The sequence below is a fragment of the Phycodurus eques genome, chromosome 12 (assembly GCF_024500275.1).
Source record: "Phycodurus eques isolate BA_2022a chromosome 12, UOR_Pequ_1.1, whole genome shotgun sequence".
NCBI lineage: Eukaryota > Metazoa > Chordata > Actinopteri > Syngnathiformes > Syngnathidae > Phycodurus > Phycodurus eques.
Window position 1 is genome coordinate 10,053,107 of NC_084536.1, and position 21,286 is coordinate 10,074,392.

The following is a 21,286-nucleotide window of genomic DNA, read 5'->3' on the forward strand; positions in this document are numbered from 1 at the left end:
ACAGTGCACATTTTGTTAGATTTTATTTATAGATTTGCTGCTCTGAGCCTTTCGCTACAGAAGTTTGATTACCACTCAGGACAATATCGCAAATACAAGTGATGAACATAAATCTGTTGAACACAAAATATTTTTTTTTAACAACAATGCAACCACAAACCTGAAAGTCGTCCTTCTATATATATATATACGTAGACCACTGAAGTAGGTCATCTTGTGTAACCATGGCTATGGCAGACATCATGCTACAAATAATTACCAACATCCATAACATCCAACATTATTTAAAAAGCTGGCTGATTGATAATTTGACCCACTGATGAATTGGTAAGTTTGCTCACTAACAAATAAATAAAAAAATTGTGTCATTATCACCAATTATCACCTTTGAGACTTCCACATTTCACCCCCAAAATTAAACTTCATATTGATTGTATTAACAAGCTGTTTTTCTGTTAGAAACACATATTGGTCAAGCTCCCACACTGCAGCAGACAATCCATCCATTTTCTGTACCGCTTATGCTCACTAGGGTCGCGGCCGTGCTGGAGCCTTGCCCAGCTATCTTTGGGCAAGAGGCGGGGTACACCCCGAACTGGTCGCCAGCCAATCGCAGCGCAGATATAAACAAACAACCATTCGCTCTCACATTCACACCTACGGGCAATTTAAATTCTTCAATCAACCGAACACGCATGTTTTTGGGATGTGGGAGGAAACCGGCGTACCCGGAGAAAACCCATGCAGGCACGGGGAGAACAAACTCCACACAGGCGAGGCCGGGATTTAAACCCTGGTCCTCAGAACTGTGAGGCAATTGTGCTAACCGGCCGTTCACCGTGCCACTGAAGCAGACAACGTACATGCAAAAAGCAAAATACGTGAGCTTGCCGACAGGGTAGATATTTCTGGCTATTGGATTTAATAACCATGACTTAGCAACATGATTCCGTGAGAAAGCTGATTGTGCGCTGTTTAACAAATGTATTTTGAAATTCTAAAGCATCATATTTCACTATGACAGAGTGGACATGTTAAGCTTGCAAACATCCAACTGCATAATATGATGAAAATTGAGAAACGTAACTATTTACCCCACAACTATCCACTGTTTCAGCCTCCAATGAAGAAAGACAAAATGCTGGTCGTAATGTCACTGGAAACATCAGGGTTTTTTTTTTAAGGGGCTTCCACACCATAATGACAGGGTGGACGACAAGTAAAGGGAAACATGCGAAATGTTCAATATGATTATGAAAATAGAATAAACATGCTCAAAATGACTCGTTTTATCAAATACCACATAATTTTTTTTTAATTAGTATAAATTTTCCACTAATTAGACCTCAGACTTGTATGATTGTGCTACATTTTCATGATGACTGAGTGATTCTGATGATGACACCAAAAGCACTTTACCATGATATTGCGGCTTGGACACTCGAAGCTTCAGCACCCTCCGCAGGTTTTCTGTTGGAATGAGGTCTGGAGACGGAGTCTTCTTCTGAAGCCACTCTTTTGTTACCGTAGCAGTGTGTTTTTTGCCCATTGTCATGCTGATAGGCCCATCAGTGAGCCAACTTCGTCTTGCCGAGGGAAGGAGGGTTTCATCTGAGATTTTACAGTCCACAGCTCAGTTCACTGGAGCAGTAAAGTCGCACTGTGCCCTTTGCAGAAAAATAGCCCCAAAACATCATGTTTCCACCTCCATGTTCGACTGTGGGGATGATGTATCCTTGGGTCCGAATTCTGACTGAGTTGTAGGGCATCAAGTATTTTCATAACAGATGTTCTGTTTATCACCATAATCAATAAACAACCATAAAAAATGGAGCCTGCTAATTTATTATGAGCAAATTTACAAATTCCGAAGGGGATCAAATAGTGATTTCCTCCACTTTATTCCCACATGGAATATATTGGCTCAGACGGTGCTGCATTTTTCTAATCCCTCTTTTTCTTCCATGTTGTTACCCTCCATACAGCCCTTGAATTACGCCAACCCAGTGTATGCAAAGATGTATATGGACGGACAAAACTGTCACAAGGCGATCGTCAGTATCGACGAGAGAAGAGAGCTACTCCCAAAGAAATTCGAGGGGATTATTCATGAAACCGCCGCATAGCTTACGTGACTCTTTGTACTTTTTTTTTTTTTTTTAACACACTATTCGAAGGCGGTAAAACAATTTTCTACGAGGCTTTTAGGTTTTCCTGACGTCGCATCAGCATTACGTGCTCGGTGTAATTTGGAGCGCTATTTTCATGTTGCTTTCTAATCTCTGTAAAATTTAGGTTACGCAGCTCTGTACTGAATGACACTCAAGCCTCTGAAGTGCAAAAAAAAAAATGTATTCACACCACATCATTATTACTCACGGTTACAAGTGTACGAATCTGTACCATTTGATGATCAAATACTGTAAGTGGAACACAAAGGCTGATTAATGCTTTTTCTGACCGATTATAAGTAATGTTAATGTTTTGGGGAATTTGTTAGTTGGTTCTTGTTTAACATTCTAATTCAACCACAAAACCTTTTAGTGTTAACACATCTCATCTTTATCTGGTGGTTCTTTCTGCTTGGATTTCCAGTAAAGGCCATACAGTGTTTTAAATTGTCTTTGCCACTCCCGTGGACTTGAAGGGTCATCGACCACATCACGACAATTATACAGTATGCTGTAGAATAATGACGTTTCTTCTGTTTCAAGAGACTGAAGCCCACCTTGAATGTTCTCCGATCAGATCCCATACTGTACGCTGAGAGGACAAATGCTGAATCTCATATTTTTCTAAATCTCATGGATCAACAGGATCACTAAATACGTACACAGACGGAGTTTTACCACAAGGTTAGTCAAAGCAAGGCGTATCATAGATCACATCTCTTACTTTCCAAAAGCAGGAGGATAAATATAAAGACTTTTTTATAATTTTATATTTGATTTGTATGTGGTTTGACTGCTATGTACTTTGACAAAATGTATTAAATGTAACTTTTTTATATATAAAATGTAAATCAATATTGAATAAAGGGGGTTTATTTCCATGCAGCAGCCTCTCTTTGTGTCTGAATACAAAATGCTCATTATTTAATATTTGGTTGTAAACTGCATATCTCCATGAACATGTTTAAACACACCACAACCACTCTCCCTTATGTATTTCTAGCCGCATGATTCACATCCATGGTCACCATAGCAACCAGACTGATGCCTGCCCTTTTCCCAAATGGCCAGCACATGGATACCTCAATGTGGATTATGACGCAAATACTGTAGATATGAACCGACTGTGGTCTCACATTTGTGGATGTTGACATTTCATGGAAGGTCTCAGGTCTATGTCTGAAGAGTTAAGTGTAGCGACCAATCACTTTTGGAAGTTTTCATTTCATTTTTAGTTTTAAACATAAACCCAAGCGTATCAATAATGCAAAAATGACCAAACTGTAGTGAGGTGCCAAAGTCAGTTTCCTGAATGTTTTAATTACCCATTTTTTTTTTCTTTCAAGTTCATGTTACATTGCTGATTGCATTTATAGGAGGTCCTCGAGTTACGACGTACTCGACTTACTGACGTTTCGACTTTATGACGCCTGTGTCTCGTCCGCCATTTTGTCCCCAGCACCATAGTGTTTCTGCTTAGCTAGTGCATAGTGCTTGTCTGTGTTTGTGCGCCGGGAGTATCTTTGTCTTTTTTCACACTCTCAGCACTAATGGTAAGTATAGCATCTTATTTTTTTTATTTTAATGTATTTTAGTTTCTTTATACGAAGTGTTAACCTTTCCTGCTACGGTCACCTGACAGTGGTCGGGAGACGCAAGGGTTAACTCCCTTCTTTCGTTGCACAGCTGAGCTGGGTGGCGGCAACCATAAAGGCACGAAGCACCGATTTGCTGCTTTAATGGCTTTATGAGCTCCTCTGCACATTCAACATCAACGGGTCCTCCGCTAATCGCTACTTTTCCCCGGTCACCATCACTACACTTGCTACCGTACACACTCGCACTCCTTCCTCCTTCACAGTCCCGCCGGACGACGCCTGCGCAGTCTCGTCTCACTCACACATCGATTTTGAAATCCGACTTACGAGCAAATTCGGGTTACGTCGCCAGCGTAGGAACGGAACTCCTTCGTAAATCAAGGACTTCCTGTATTCATATTTTGTTTTGCTAAACATCCCTCTGTAACATTTCTAATACTTAAAGGATAAGAGCATGCTGAATTCTTCTTCTACATACCAACATTATCATTAAAATAATTGCAAATAAAATGTATGCAGTTAATGCAAAGAGAATTGATGCGATTTCACAAATAAAGATTCAACTATCAAACAGCAACACCAATAGCCTAAGAACAATGAACGACTACTACTACTCATTCTGTTCACCCGGCTTGCTGATAATTTTACTCAACTATTGCTTCACCCATCCATCCATCCATCCATCCATTTTCTGAGCCGCTTAGCCTCACTAGGGTCGCAGGCGTGCTGGAGCCTATCCCAGCTGTCATCGGACAGGAGGCGGGGTACACCCTGAACTGGTTATTGCTTCACCCCAATAGTCAAAATTATATTTTGGTTACACAATAACTGAAGGAAAGTGGGTCGCACTCACACATATCGCCGCTAGGGTTAATCAACAGAGGCAAGGATATAAATAAAACTGCAATTTGAAACTATAATGGATGTGCCCCTCCCACCCCCCACCCCCTAACTTGCATATTGATTTATTGTCTCCATTCCACTCAGCAGGCATCACCACTCTTCTGCATAAACATAAGACCCAGAAGGTTCATTTATCGGACGTAATCAATATTATCAGCGTGAGTCGTATTCACAATCAAAACAAAAGGTGCTGCGTAGTGCACCACAAAGAGCTTCTTATCTCCGCGTTTGCGGTTAGAACTGGAACTGGATGAATGCGGTTTGGACGCCCCGGGAGATCCAATATCAAACAGAAAGGCGTGAGTTGAGATTTGAACCTGCACACCAATCCAAACGTACTTGCTGTGAGGCAGCAGTGCTAACCATATGCCAATGTGCTGCCTCATGTGGTAATCCATTCTTATTGAAGTTATTTTTATAGAGTCAGCATGGTTTCGCAGCTTAACGTAAAGTCTGTGGTGGATTTATACAACATACGGATGAGCACAAAGAGCTCTAAGAATCAGTTGGCAGTACTCACACTATGTACTTAAATGGAACTCCAGATACTTGTGTAATAAAATTACTGTGATAAAATTGTAAGTACTGACTGAACTCCTTAAAGTTCCTGTAAAGTTTAAATAAATAAGCTTTCTAAATTTTACACGTGTTGTTAACAACCCTGCCAAAGTTGAATCAAGTATATAGAAATGAGGCTTAACAATTTAAAAAATCAACTGATGGGTTTCAGACGTGGTGGGCGTGTCCGCTGAATGTGCTGAAACACCACCCCATGCTCAACTGTCAAACAAATACCACTCCTAGTACCGGAACAATGGATAATACTTCATCGAGCATCTTTCTTGTGCCTACACCAGCGCCTGTCCAGTCTCGTCAGATTCATTCGTTCATTCATTCATTCATTTTCCGTACCGCTTATCCTCACTAGGGATAAGTGCTCGAAGCACTTTTACATTTCAGAAAACAAATGAACAAAACCCGAAACACTTTTACAAAAGACGAAACACCCGGAAAGGGAGCGTCCCATTTCACAGACATTCTTAGAAACCCAATGCCCTTTCTGGGCAAGACCCTCCCCGCTTCAACATGATAGGCTCCTGCATCGCTGGTCGGGTAGGCTATACAGGTGTATAGCTATTGTATATATGGACGCCCTGAACAGCTAGCCTGTATCGGCGTTTGATGCTGTATGTACAATATATTGTACTTGATCACATTTCTTAAACCATAAAAAGATAGATTAAGAGTTCAGGAAGAAGCCGGTTATTAAAAAGAGAGGATGCCGGTGAGAATTAAAGGGAAAGTGTGGATATTTGCAGGGCAGCTACCGGCTCCATTCATTTGAACATACCCAGTGAGGGCTGTACCTTGCATACATTCTGGTCACAAGCTATGCTTTTTCGTCGACGGGAACATTATACATTATGAATATAGTTTAGCATTGATGTTAAACAACATTTGATGCTTTACGTACTATTTATATGGCTTGAGCCGAAGCAACAAGGAGGCTGAAAAAGTAACAAGCTTGTTTTGACAAATTAAGGGGTAGAAAGTATAGATCTGTTTTTAACTGTAGGGAATAAACGTAATTTGACAGAAAAATAAATAATCATTAAAGGGCAGACATGAAAAAGTTATGTATAGTAATGAAGTATTTGTATTTCTTTACTTCCCAACACTGCTAATAATGGAGTAAATATGGTAAACGGGTATGGTGCAGTTGAAGGAAAATGATTGCCAAGCAGCTGATGACATAATGCAGAGGGGACCTTCAGTCACAGCAGTGGTGGGGAAAACTGGAGAAGAGTCCATCCAGGCCGACTTCAGTAAACGGTATGTAAATTTATTTTATTAACTGTTGTGTACTTCTGCATTGCTTTTGCCACAAGTTACATTTTATTTATTGGTAGACAGACAGAGATACGATATGTTGCTAAGGGATGTTCCACCACATGCGCCAACTGTAATGAACAACACTGAACAACATGTCCTGATCTAAATCATCTCCGGGCTTTGGGATTCCAATTCAAAACGAGGTATTTGGTGTTTATTAGCTAGGAATCCAAGGTACACTTTCATAACCCCTTACAGCACTAATTAGTGAGCTACATCCTCTGTGCTTGTTGGAGTAAACACATGACAAATTGGATGTGTTCAATTAAAGATGTCAATCATTGTTTAAAAAAAACAAAACAAAAAAACAGCTCAAGATAACTTTGTCCACATACAGACTGCATGCGCTCTCCGTCGCTCTGTCTTTCTCTGTCTCTGTCTATTAATGTCTGTCTCTCTCTCTCTCTCTGTTATGCCATGGCAGGCACTGTAGGTAAATTAAGCAAATAGTTTATCTTTAGAAGCGTACATACACATAGGTGTCAGGTGGAATCCTTGCATCTCATAAACCATCACTTTTTAGGACACAAAAAAGAATGGCATGCTTGTTGAGCTATTAACATTGCATCATCAAAAAGAGCAAGCTTTTTTTTCAACCCTTTAGATTGGCCAATAATTTGTAAAAAAAAAAAAAAAAAAAAAAAAACAGATACACATGAGGACTGACCAAAAGTATCCATTTCTGAAAAGTTTTTAAATTGACCAAATTTGGACATACTGAATGAGGTTTCCAGGTTTTGATACGCCCTATTATCTACTGCCAGGTTTATTTGCGTGCACACCATTTTACTATGGCCAACTAGGTTTCTCATCTACACTGTGACTGCGGTGGCAAATGTTTTGACGATTTTAATGTCTCGCGGGGCATCCACGGCCATCACGGTTTGCTATGACAAACCCTCACGTCGACTTGCTCTGTATCACAGCCATCTGTTTTTTCCGCGGTGGCTTGAAATGTGGCTGCCGTGGCCGCTGGGAACATAGTGTACATGAAGCCATATCAGCGGACTTGAAACCGTGTTTTTCCAATTAAAATGTTTGAGGGTCAGTGAAATGTGGAGCCCCGGAATGCAAAGTTCACGTCACTTTCTCTTTAGACTACACCGCCAATTTCAGCTTTACGGATGCCATGTCTGTTTCTGTGGGCGTCTATTTAGAGTGCAGTTCTTATTTGTTCAAGTGGTTGATAGATCTGTCAATGAATAAAGATGCTATATTAGAATTGAGACTACTACAGAGGAAGCTCCAGAATCAAAGTGATGCCTGTTGCCCTCCAAATTATTCTAATTTCAAAACAAATTTTCCCATAAGAAATAATGTTAAGTGAATTCATTTGCTCCAGTGTCCAACTGTCGCCATCATAAAACCTTTAACTGCACAGGTAAAGTTTTAAGTAACATTTTAACATCCCTAACAATAAAAAAATGATATAAAAAGTATATCAAAAGTGTATTTTATGGTCCCAATAAAAGTGCATCACACATTGCCCAATTCTTAAGGGTGAAATGATACGAAAATGCATTATCTTTACCTCTATCACTAGTGCTATTTTAAAGGGGCTGAAACTAAATTTAGGAGTGCTTGTATAATCTACCCAGATATTTAGTGTGGAAAGTAGAGTGACCTTGTAGAAATGTAAACCAAAGATAACAAATTACAGCTCTGACAGGGTTCATTAATCAGTCTGACTTCCAAGCATTTTAGAAGTTTACGCTATCCTTAGAACACCTGCAAAATTTAACTGAAGCCTTTTTAATACTTATCGCATTTACTAAAGCTGCTTACCAAAAGAATGGATTTTGTGCTCCAAAATGTTAGTCAATAAGTCCTAGTATTTACATGTGGAAGTGTAGTATGGTCTGTGTCCTTGCAAACCCTGACTAATGGCCGGATTAAGGGGGAAATGGGTTGAATTGTAATCCCCACGGTGAAAAATGCACTTTCATTGAGCTCCACCAATAAATCTGGGGGACGGGTTACTCTTCCTTTGGCAGCTTTTGTAATTTGACTCTTCTTCTTTTGGCCATTGATCACAGCAGTGTGCAGATTACTACATATGTTATTCCTGATATACATTTTCCCCTAGACCTCTCTGAAAAACGAAAATAAATACAAACATCAAAATAGACTTTGAATCTTGGTGTCATAGGCTCCAGGACACCTGAGTCCCTTAATGCATGTGAATTAGACTGAGCTATAACCTTATGTGCCAACTATTACACTGACTAAACCGGCTGCAACACCAATCTTTGCTATTGCCTCGTGTCATCTGCACATGCACCAACTCGCTTACAGGAGGCACAAACCTGCTGTGGTAGCAGATGTTGGCTAATTGATACATAAACTGTTTTTCGTTTGTTAGGGCACTTAAGTTCCAGGGGTGGAGCTCACTGACTCATTAGGCTGTTTGAAATATAAGCGGTGACGGTCAAAGGATGTTCAGCTGTATATTTTGTGTCTTGGTCGAAAGATACAGCACCAATCAGGCTACAGTCTGTGACCTCCCTTTCACTTAAGCCACATGCTTAACTGAACAGGTAAAAGTCCATGTCCCTCCGATCTTTTAGGATCTGTCAGTCCTGTTAAAGCTCACGTATTCCTTTTTATGCTTTGTAATTCTCCGTGTACCTCTCTGTATGCTGTCTTTGTCACCATGACAACATGTTTGCCAGGATTCAGTGTAAATCTGGCAGATGAAGGCAAGAATGAAGAAGCACTGGCCTCCCGCAATGGCACCGTGTGAAAGAACAAATATGATCAAACACCCCGCTCACGTTTTGCCCTGCAATAAAATGCACCAGAAACCGGATGAAACAGATTTTCTGGGGTGGGACTTGTGGAATCTCTACTGTGGGCGACCTAAAGGATTCATTAGTATTATTATTATTATTATTATTATTATTATTATTATGAATTATTTTTTTCACAATTTAAAATGTTTGCCGAAAATACCGCAGCACTTCAAACCCACTCAGCGACACCCACCAACAGAAGCTGGCTCACCACAAGGACAAAGTTCCAAGACGCAAATTCAGCTATGTCGTTTATGCAGTGTAGTGACCCCTACTGTATATTGGAGAGACAAAGAAACCCTTACATGGACGGATGGCGTAACATAGGCAAGCAGTTTCTTTGGGTCCAGAGTCAGCAGTTCACTTACAGTACATCTCAAAAGGAAGGGACTTTACTTTGCGGACAACAATGTCCAAATACTGCATCGGCAGGACCACTGGTTTGAAAGAGGTGTGAAAATGGCAAGTTTTGCCATCTCTGTCAAATTAAAAGGCCATCTCTAAACAGATGAGAAGGTCTGTGCCATCACCTATCATCTGCTTAGAATAATGTCCTGACATCTCCCCAAAGATTCTCATTCCGCGCGAAGAGTGGCCACTAACAAGCTGTTTTGCCACCAGGTATGTGAACGACCGGTTGTTATGCAGGATGGTTGTTCATCAGCCACGCCAAGCAACAACAAAAACATTAACAATAACAATAATCTGACCAGTCCTAGGGGATACACCAACCAGTCATAAATAGGGAGACTCCACACTTATGAATTTAGAGCTGAAGAAGCCTTTTGGATTAAAGGTGTAACATCTTCAACAAACAAGAACCCTCCAGTTGCCTCCATTCAAACTGTGCTGATTTATATGCAATTCATTAAAATCTCAACTTTCCCTCGTGTCCTTTTTAATATGGCTAAATGTTAGCAAAGCAAATTTATATAGCGCAATTCCCATCCATCTAAAACATTTTCTGTACCGCTTATCCTCACTAGGGTCGCAGGCGTGCTGGAGCCTATCCCAGCTATCTTCGGGCGAGAGGCGGGGTACACCCTGAACTGGTCGGCAGCCAATCACAGGGCACATATAAACAAACAACCATTCGAACTCACATTCACACCTATGGGCAAGTTAGAGTCTTCAATCAACCTACCAGACAAGGTAACTGAATGTGCTTTACATGATTAAAAGCATGTGAAAATAGACGAAGAACATAAAAGATATCTTAAAACATTTAAAAACAGAGACAAATATATATATATATATATATATATATATATATATATATATATATATAAGATACGAAACATACAGTGCAAGAAATATCATTTAAAAGTGGAAATTCGGAAATAATCATAAGCATGAGGAAAAAAGAAGAATTTTAAAATTTGATTTAAAAACATTGACACTTGGAGCTGACTTGACTTCTGTTGGCAACTTATTCCATTTGTGAGCAGCATAGCAGCTAAATGCTGCTTCACCATGTTTGCTTTGGACTCTGTGCTCCATTATTTGACCTGAGTCTGTAAACCCTGCTGGGGTTATGTTCCTAAACAATTTATAGACCAGCAGGGGAACTTTAGCTGACTGGGAGTCAGTGTAGAGACTTTAGAATTTAAGTAATACGTTCTGACCTCTTTGTTCTGGTCAGAACTCGAGCTGGAGCGTTCTGAATGAGTTGTAGCAGTTTAATGCTCTTTTGGGGGAGTCCAGTCAGAAGACCATTACAATAGTCAAGTCTACTTGAGATAAAAGCATGGCTGAGAGTCTCCTTGTTTGCTTGGTACATGCGAGCCTTCATTTTGGATATGTTCTTCAGCTGGTAGAAGGCTGTTTTAGTAATTGATTTGATAATGACTACTGAATGTCAGGTTGGAATCTTTCAACACACCAAGGTTTCGGACTTGGTCTTTGGTTTTTAGAGAAAGGGACTCCAGGTACTTACTAAAAGTGAACATCTTTTCTTTACTGCCAAAAACAATTACCTTGGTTTTGTTGTGGTTTAATTGGAAGACATTTTGGTTCATCCAGTCATATATTTGTTTAAGACAGTGACACAACACCTCAATTGAACTATGGTCATCTGGAGACACTGCTAGATATAACTGTGTGTCATCTGCATAGCTATGATAGGGAACATTAAGGTTCTGACAATTTTTACCCAAGGGGAGCATATACAGCCTGAATAGGAGGGGTCCAAGAACTGACCCTTGAGGGACCCCATATGTATGGCATTGCCATTCGATGAGATTGAAAACTTTCAATGGTTAGGAAATAATTCCTTTCCTCCAGATAGGATCTGAACCATTTAAGAACTGTTCCATTTAGTCCTACCTCTGTTTCATACTGTTCAGCAGTATGTTATGATCTACTGTATGAAACGCCACTTTGAGATCCAACAAGACAAGAACTGACACCTTTCCCGAGTCAGTCTTAACATATCATTTAGCACCTTAATAAGAGCCGATTCTGTACTGTGATGATTTCGGAAACCTGACTGAAAATTGTCAAAAAGTCCATTTGATTTCAAGCAATTGCTGAGTTGATTAAAAACCCCTTTCTCGATAATCTTGGATATGAATAGGAGACTTGAGAAGCATCCAGCATTCTTTTTTATTTTATTTTTTTAAAGAAGTGGCTTAATGGCAGCTATTTTAAGAGGTTTCGGAAACTTGCCTGACTGAAGTGAACAATTGATTATTTGCTGCAAATCAGCAAGCACAGACTTCACAATAGCTTTGAAAAAGTCAGATGGTATTGAGTCAAGACAGCTAGTTGATGGCTTCAGTTGCTCAACTGTTTTCTTTACAGTTTTTTGGATCAACTGTATGTTAGACAGTAAATAGATAAACTGATACTGTACACCTTCCATCCATCCATTTTCCATACCACTTAACCTCACTAGGGTCGCAGGCATGCTGGAGCCTATGCCAGCTGAATCTGGACGAGAGGCGGAGCGCACCCTGAACTGGTCGTCAGCCAAACGCAGAACTGTACACCTATATTTCTGTTTTCCTTTTGTGCAGAAACAAACAGCAATAGTTTGCACATATTAGATTCATGACCCATTTACCGAAAAAAAATTGTTGTTTTTTTCAATATTTGGGTAATTCACTTGACTTGTTGAACTGGGAATATTACATCCAAAATCAGTGAGATGTAATACAACTGCAAAGAGATTATTTAATGACATAAAGGTAGTTGCCTTTGTAGAATCCATTTTCTCTCTAGTTATCTTTGATCATTCAACTCTCACCAAATAAAACGATCAAGGACTACATTTTTCACATAATGTATAAATCTGCCGGACTCTAAGCAATGCTGAAAAAAATATTCTATATGTAACTTCCAGGCAGGATTATTGCAGAGCTGTGGCTGTTGCAATGGCTCTAAAAACAGCCTAGATTATGCTGTTTCATGTAAATTGAAAAAAATCCCAGTTTCTCTGCATAGAATACATTGATTCTCTTGTCCTACAAATCTCTAAATATTCAATTGATTCATTCTTATTACAACAGTTTTTAAAAGTAGCATGTCCTGAGTAGTATGCACGTGTGCATACTTAATGATGTTACTTGTCTGGTCGATGGATGGCCGTCTACCTTTAGACCTCGGATGTTTTTCTTTAAAAACCTTTGACCATAAGAGTGGTCATTGTAGCCATCTTTTTTTAAAATTAACATTTATCTTTTGTTGGACTGCTACTCGACAAATTGGATTGACATTATTTGAGTTAATAAAGGCATCTTGTTTATATGGCCCAGGAAATAAGATCGGGAGAAAAACAAAATAAGATATGCTCATGGGCAGAACAGGTTTAGTGGTAATAAAATGATGTCCGGCTTTGCTTTGTGAGATTTACTGCAGGACTGATGGATGAGACGTTTATCGTGGAGGCCATTAAATCACAAAGAGCTTGTGTTGTGTTGTGTCGTTTTTGTTTGACAAATTAAATGAAGTTCAGTGTGCTCATAGAGGTCCCAAAGCTTTTTTTGATAACTCTGTATAAATATTCTTGACAGCATGCACGAGCATATAGATAAGGCCTGGCAGCGCAGACTTTTAAAATAAAAAGAACAGCATAGCACACGTCTCAGTAAATTAACCAAGGTGGCAATAAATGTCATCGCTAAATCAATTACAAAACTGAGTTGCCTTCCTCTAATGTCATTTGCATAAAGTTGATTCCATCATGATTCCATCAACTAAATTCATTATAGACCACAAAACTCATGTGGGTCTGTTTGACAGGGGTTATAATTACCAAATAAGTATTGTCTTGTTGACTTAGTTGTCTTCAAGACACACATTTTACATTACAAAAATATCCCTGCACACCACCGAACAAACTTTAGGTTAATTATGTACACTACCGGAAAAGCATAAAATTGTTCTGGCTTTCACAATACGTCGCTGGCATATATAGATGAACAAAGATACAGTGGGGCCTTGACATACGAATTTAATTCATTCCGTGAGTGACCGTGCTTGTAACACAAAGTACTTGTATTTCAAATCATCTTTTCCCATCAAAATCAATGGAAATGGCATTAATCTGTTCGAGCCTACTCCAAAAAACTTTGGAGTAAAACTGTTTTAAATAATACAAATATCCCTCTATAATATTGTACTTTCTAAAAATATAAGGTAATGATGTAATTTAATAGAATTATATATATTTTTTTATTATTAACTTTTTGGCTTAAATTAAATTGACATTTTCTGGTGTGTGTGCTTTGGCCACCTAAGGGCAGTATATGAGACATACATATACGCAGTACATTAAGGTGTCACAACTAAGCTAAGTAAGCCACAACAACATTAGTAGTTCTTCAAGGAGGACGAAGAAAAACACCTGTAAGTATCGTTATCTGTGTATGTGTGTTGCTCCACCGTTTGTATTCAAATATCAATTGCTGAAATGGTTATAACATTGCAAAACTGATGCTATTTGTGAGGCTGTCTATAGCATTTTGTATTGTGTGTTTCTAAAATCAGACCATGTGGTTGTTTTAAATGCACCTGTAATTCTCTTTGTTTTATGTTTAGTTGGACAGTAAATTTAATCTGGAGGTGGCAATAAACAGCTTGAATACTCTTTTATTGAAGAATTGTTCACTATCTGCCAAACTGCTGATTGTTGTCAACTGAGTTGAGTTCACTGCACCCATAAAACGCTCCGATGTCAATTTTTTGCTCGCTAATGAAAAAAAATAATATATATATACATATATATATATACATATACTAAAAAGTCAGGTCGCTCATATCTCAAGGCACCACTGTCTATTATTTGTAGTGAATAATATAATATTAATTTCCCTCACCACACCTGATCACCTCATGGGACACTAAAGCACACTGGTTCGGAATCACTCAGTCAGTTCCCCCGCAGTATTAGCATAATAGAATAATGCAATGTACGAAACTTCCCCTTCGTGTTGAGAAAGTTTCATAACACAACACTGCAGGTGGTAGGATTTTCTGCGCATGAGGCTGCATAACTTCAAGGTTAAGATGTAATATCTGCATGTGTGCAGTATGAAACGATACGCATTCCACCTTACCAGATTCATATCGTTTGGTGGAAATACACTGATGGAAGTGCCAATAGAGTACACTCACATTCAGCCCACTGCGCATCGAGTCTTTATGAAACAGGTTGGCCTTGGTGGAACTCCCCTCTCGGGCCGCTTTCCGTGTTGTCTTTTTAATTGCTCTTAGAGAAAATGTCAAGTTTTGATTAACGCACGTATGTATTCAGCTAAATTAGAATGTCAGCTGCATCACAGCTGCATGCACATCTGTGGAAATCCTTTAATCTACAGGCTTTGATGAAGCTATGTCAAATAAATCGAACGCCTCAATATGGGGTGTGTCCACTTCATTTAAAGTTGACCAGAACATAAAGTGGCTGAAAAGTGAGCTGCACAAAGCAATCAGGTTGTCGCTAGTGTCCAGATTAGTAAAAGGTGTGTCCTCTGCATGAATTTATCACACGCCGTTTTTCAACATCTCAACCGATTTTTGATGGGAGCGACCCCACACGTGCCATAACAATATCTCTACCGACAATCATGTCACTTCAGGTCACATCCGAAATTGCTATTGCTGTTGGGGAGGAAAAATCATTCTTCACACACACCCAACACCACAGGATAATCTTTTAGAGACATCTGATAATCGAGCCTTTGTTAATTTTGAACGGAAGAGGGAAAAAATGCTCAAACTTGGCCCAATTTTTTAAATGTGTGCACCTCACGTCCATCCATCCATTTTCTGTACAGCTTATCCTCACTATGGTCACGGTTGTGCTGGAGCCTACCCCAGCTAGCTTTGGACGAAATGCGGGGTACACCCTGAACTGGTCACCAGCCAATCGCAGCGCACCTCACTTAACCAATCAAATCCTCTTCTCACAATCTGTGAAAATCTTTAGTTTGAAAACTGTCCTTGCACTGCAGTGGGAGTTTCTGGCATATGCAATATGGGCGGCTGCATAGGGCAGCATTTCTGGGGTGTGGCAACGGGCCCAAAAAAAAAAGATACTTGAAATCTTTTTTTATTGACATCATGACATGTAAATTATTGACATCCGTATGGGGAATGTGCACCCCGTTGTGGCTTCGCCCTATGTCAAAGAGATTCATTTATCCTAAACATGGAGAGAAAAAAGTCAAAAACAAAAAGAATCAGGTGTGCAATATCTCTCATGATCTTTTTTTTTTTTTTTTTTACCTTGTTTTAGTTTTGTTTCATGTTATGTCTTTTCTGCTCATTAGGTTTTCATTTCCACCTGTTCTGGCCAGCCCTGCTCCTTGTGTCAACCAATCAGCTCCCTCAATTGTGTCTTGTCCAGGTGTGCCTCATCATTTTGTTTGTATTTACTGTAGTTCCCTGCTTTCTTTCAATCTGTGTCGGTTCATTATTGTGGTTGCTTTCATCTTATGTCACGTCAACTTTCCCAGTAGTTTGTAGTGGTGAGTGGTTTGTTTCCCCGTGGTTCTTTGCTTTTTTTGGAGCCTTGTTTTTTGGGGGGGGACTTTGTTAAATTAGTGGTTGCTTCGACGACATACCTTGTTTACCTTTCTCTTTACATTTCTCCTGTTTCTCTGCATTTCGTCCACCTCTTTTATTGAAGTCTCGTAGTCTCGCCAAGATGCTTCACCAAAGGACGCCCTTAAAGCTCGGACTTTGGCCACTGTGTACTTGTGTACAAGGTGAGTGTACTTGCACTTTGGACTAATCAGATTTTGCAAATTAACAATAAACAAAGGAATGTGAGCATATGTGTTAGAGAAAGGGAGCGAGACAACCACATTAACGAAAACATAAACCATTTGCCACTAAACACTCGCCACTGCTCTCAGCATGATGTCACACTTTTAAATTGTCAATTACATCATCCTGCTCTGCCTTGTGTGTAAACGCACACCGCATTAGTGCGTCCAGATGCACACTTTTGATTTCTACTGCAGAGATCACGGCGGGTATAAAACAAATAAGCATCGTATGCTTGTTTATTCTCTTGTCACATCAATTGAGAAAAAGTTGTTTCCAATTACAATATTTGAGTTGTAATTTGTGCGCTGCTGTGCGTCCTTTAGGAACACGTTGTGAAACGAGATTGAAAGAGTGTTTAACATCCGTCCGGAGGCACATTTAACGATTTGAATTAAAATGCCGCAAATGACCTAAACACGGAGGTGCTTCTTAACCTTTCTATACACTGTGTAACACTTTACTCTGCATAACAGGAGACAGTCACCATTGTATGCAAAAATGAAAACAAGAGGCGGGGTACATCCTGGACTGGTTGTCAGCCACTCGCATGAGTCCTGGAACTCATAATGCTTAATTAGATGTCCTTTTAAAAAATATTAAAGGACTCCATGCACGCATCACTTCCGCGTTCGGGGTACGGTGGCGTGCTAACTTCCGGTCCCTAGTCAACTTCGTTTGAAGAGCACTTTGAAAAAAGAACAACCACAGCAGTAATAAAGTGCTTTACATAATAAAATTGGAGTTATAAAAAGATAAAACATAACCAATAATAAAACAGTATTAATGACCAGCGTATACTATTAGCTGATTTCTCACGGCTTGAGAATTCCTCAAACATCCGTGGCCGGAGCAGCGTGTCAGGAACGGCTGGCAGTCGTTCGCTCGATCGGCCGGAGCCAAACAGCACTGAGCAGGAGGTCAGAGGAAGAAGGAGGCGGAGCTTCCCCTGTTGCAACAATTTTTGTTGTGATGGTGAAATTGTCTCAACGAATGTTAACTTCCCATCTTCTTTGTAGAACCGGGTCACTGTTAAAATAAAAAGCCGAGTTGACTCGCTGACCATAACGGCCAATGCACCGCAGTATCGGCTCGAAGCTTTGTGTTACCATGACTAATTCTTCACATTATGACTAAAGGCAGATCAATTTGTTTTCGGCTAATAAATCAGTGAAGATTCAAATCAGATTCTTGTATCCGTAAGATAAAGAAGAGAATGAGAGAAAGTTGTGTTCATCTTAGAGTTTATACATCTCCTCCCCTCCAAACGTATTAGAGAGTGCAATTCCTTTTGGAGTTAACATCAGAAGAACAACATTTCAACTTTTATTTCCAGGTGTTTACATCTGGATTTATTTGCTTGGTAGACTTCATGTTGTAAATCCAATATCATAATGCCAAGTGGTTGAAGGATGATCAGTCATGGACAGAAATTTGAATGAAACGGTTATAAGCCTTATAACTAATGATTTTTATGGAAAAGACTATTGGATCCTGGAAGGGAACTCATGTCTTCTGCTCCCACAAACGAAAGCATGATCAGATTTTTTTGTTCAGGGTATCAATTAATCAACTGCAGTTAATTTTTTATTAACTGAAGGCATGCGTGGACCATTTGAAAATCTTCTTAATGACTACCCGAGGGATGAACTCTCGAGTACCGTGGGTTCAAATGATTCCAACCAGAGTGAATTATTATATGTTTGAACTTTAAGTCAGTAAAACTGCATCGATATCAAGGCTTATCAGCCCCCAAATAGTACCCATAAAGATATTGCATTATGTAAGGAACTGGTTAGCCATGCTCAATAGATAATAACTTAAACCCTTTCGATTTTGCGCACCCCCAAAAGACCATAATGGGTATGGGCAGATGATTGCAGTTGTTGACATTATCCAATGCCCTGTGAATGGTTAGCGACCAGTCCAGGGTACTGCATATCCTGCCTCTCGCCATATCAGCTGGGATAGGCTCCAGCACGCCCGCGACCCCAGTGAGGATAAGCAGTACGGAAAATGGATGGATGGAAGAATCAATATCGGAATTGTCGGGCAGGCAAACAACCAATTTCTAGGAATTGTATTTCTGAGAACCGGTTCTCAAAAAGAACTGGTTTTGTTTTTTCATCCCTAACCACTCCAATAACTAGGACAAGGGTTATAGAAAATAAATGGATGGCCATAGTCCACTGTTTTTCTTCAGGGCTGCATTTTTTTTCTCCACTCATTTTTTCGTGCTGTAGCTATTATTACTCCTGTGTGGTTGCGTGTGTGTGTGTGTGTGGGGGGGTGATGAGACTATTCAATTAGATTAGTTCCCCCAAGAAACCTACAGCACATCAGTAGTTCTTTGTGAATTCATTGGCCTTTGAAACCCTGTGAATACAACCACAACTATAAACACACGGTAAATGTACCGCGTCAGTCGAAAGTTAACTTTGCTATCTTTGTGAACACACGCTTTTTGATGCAGCTCATTAGATTGAGCAGATGTATCTGATGAATTCTCTGGTGAGCTTCCGTTGATCTGTTCAATGCTCTGAATGTTGTAGGGATTCAAATATGAATGACCTATTGAGCACTCCTGAATAAAGTGCACCAGAATTTGGACAGAGAAAATATGAGTCATTGAATTGCTAAAACTAGAAATCGATTGTTTCTTTCTTTCTTTCTTTCTTGATGTTTTTGTATTTCACTTTTGTGTCGTCTTCTTGCGTTGATTAACTCATTTGCATTAATTATCAGGGCTATACTTCACTGACATCTGGCTTTGGAGTATGTCTCTGATTCCTGTATTGCAAGTTGTTCGCCAAGCTGCTCTACTTGTAATTCTGCCCAAGAGCATGTGAAACGAGAGTGAACAGACTTCTAACCCCCCTCGGAGCCATTGGGGCTGCCTCATAGCAGTCACTGTACCTTGCAGCAGTAGATGACCCATGGAAAGGACGCTGCATTCACAAATCACTGTGGCATGACCACCAATGTCACTTTTCTGCAGAGGATTTGGTGCCCGTTGCCTCGGAGTGTTTATGTGCTTTCAACAGAAGAATAAACAGGACAAAACAGGTCATGAGATCTGAGTCTAAACATTGTTGCTGCAGCACACTGCGACGGAATTGCTGTTTTGAGCCCACACATTGCAGTAAATCATTTTTAAGAGGTTATTACTAGAAAAAATACATAAAAATAAACCTCAAATACCTAAGGATGTAATGTGACTAAGTTGGGGGTTTAATTTGGGTAATCGTTGCCCCCCCCCACCAACCACCACCTTTGCACGCCACTGCTGTCAATCCGAATCTTTGAACCTGCACAACATTGGAAATGGATAGGTGGATGCTTTGAATGAAAGGACGCTACCAAGTTGGAGATATGGTGTAACTAAATGATGAAATTACACCCCAATGATTTGCTTCGGAAATAGATTTATTTTGATTTGGGTGAAGTGATTGCAAGTTTAAAAAAATACATCAGTACGAAAATTATGTGAGCGTCAGTCCAATTGCATGAAGCTTGCCCTGTCGCTATAGCACTGATGGCATGCCTCAAGATAACATGTCCCCTTGCCTTGTCCAGCTAAATCCTCTCATCAATGTTTCTCACATCAGGCTGTTAGGGAGGGATCCAGGTCAAAGCCTTGTTAGATCACAATCTCGGTCAATTTACACAGGATGGCGGCTTAGAGCGATACAATCAACAACCTCCTGGCACTGCGGTATGGATGGCTAATTAATTAACTTAGCCTTTTGGGTCTCAAAAAGGACAGTTTGTGTCACCATTGTTTCATCAGCTTTTTCATAAACGACTAGGGGATTGAACAATGCGCTGCTGTAAGACAAGCGACAAAATATATCCAGAGCGCTCCAAAAATGTCAGTTCAGAGGTTTTGCATTACATCGTTCATCTCATATCCGTCGGTATGAAGACAAACAGTCCATGCCGCTGCGTGTGGCACCAAGCCATAGATTCACATTAGATGCCTGACTAACATAAAGGATGTAAATCCTCACTGTCATTGCCACAGCGAGTGGCTGTCCGTCCTCCTCATTGGAATTCACAGAGCCATCCCCAATAGGAAAATATATATTTTTTTTTCCATTTTCATACACGTCTTTCTACTCATTTACACTGCCTCAGGTGTATCAGCTCTGAACATTTAACCTTCGCTGTTGAACAATTGCAACCTGCAAGCGCTTGTGGGGGTGGGGCTGGGGGTGAAGCTCACAGCTGGTAATTAGTTTGTCCATTTAATTGTTAGCCTTTGAGCTTCCTCTCAAAATACCAGAGGCTGAGGAAATACAATTCATTTATAACGTCATGACTACCAATGGTAATTTTAGTGGGTATGAAATTCCATCTCCTTGATCATCTCCTCGCAAAGGAAACAGATGCTCTGTAACTGAACCGTCACATTGGTTGATTAAATTGTAACAGCATTTGGTCTGCAAGCTACACGCCAATATTGTGAAGAAAATATGGTGAGCATGAATAATGTCAGATAAACAACATTGTCATGTTTCCAATCATGCAAACAAATCCCTTGCAATGTGTTTTGAGCATTTTCAATAAGTCACCACAATGATCAAGTACAAACCGCCAATAGATAATGTTACACGAAGACAATACAGTGAACAAGCTGCTCCTGGTTATGGTCCAA

The 21,286-nt window shown here is 39.9% G+C and overlaps 1 protein-coding gene across 8 annotated transcripts in view; it reads left to right on the top strand.

Annotated features, from left to right (window-relative positions):
* Nucleotides 1-3,054, top strand: part of lrp1bb (low density lipoprotein receptor-related protein 1Bb) — a 341,490-nt gene extending 338,436 nt beyond the window's left edge. For all 8 annotated transcript variants that reach the window (XM_061691330.1, XM_061691337.1, XM_061691332.1 and 5 more), the window contains one exon: nucleotides 1,986-3,054. In XM_061691330.1, coding sequence (XP_061547314.1) covers nucleotides 1,986-2,113 — 128 coding nt within the window. In that variant the 3' untranslated portion in view covers nucleotides 2,114-3,054. The remainder of the gene's footprint in view (nucleotides 1-1,985) is intronic.
* The last annotated feature ends 18,232 nt before the right edge of the window (nucleotides 3,055-21,286 follow it).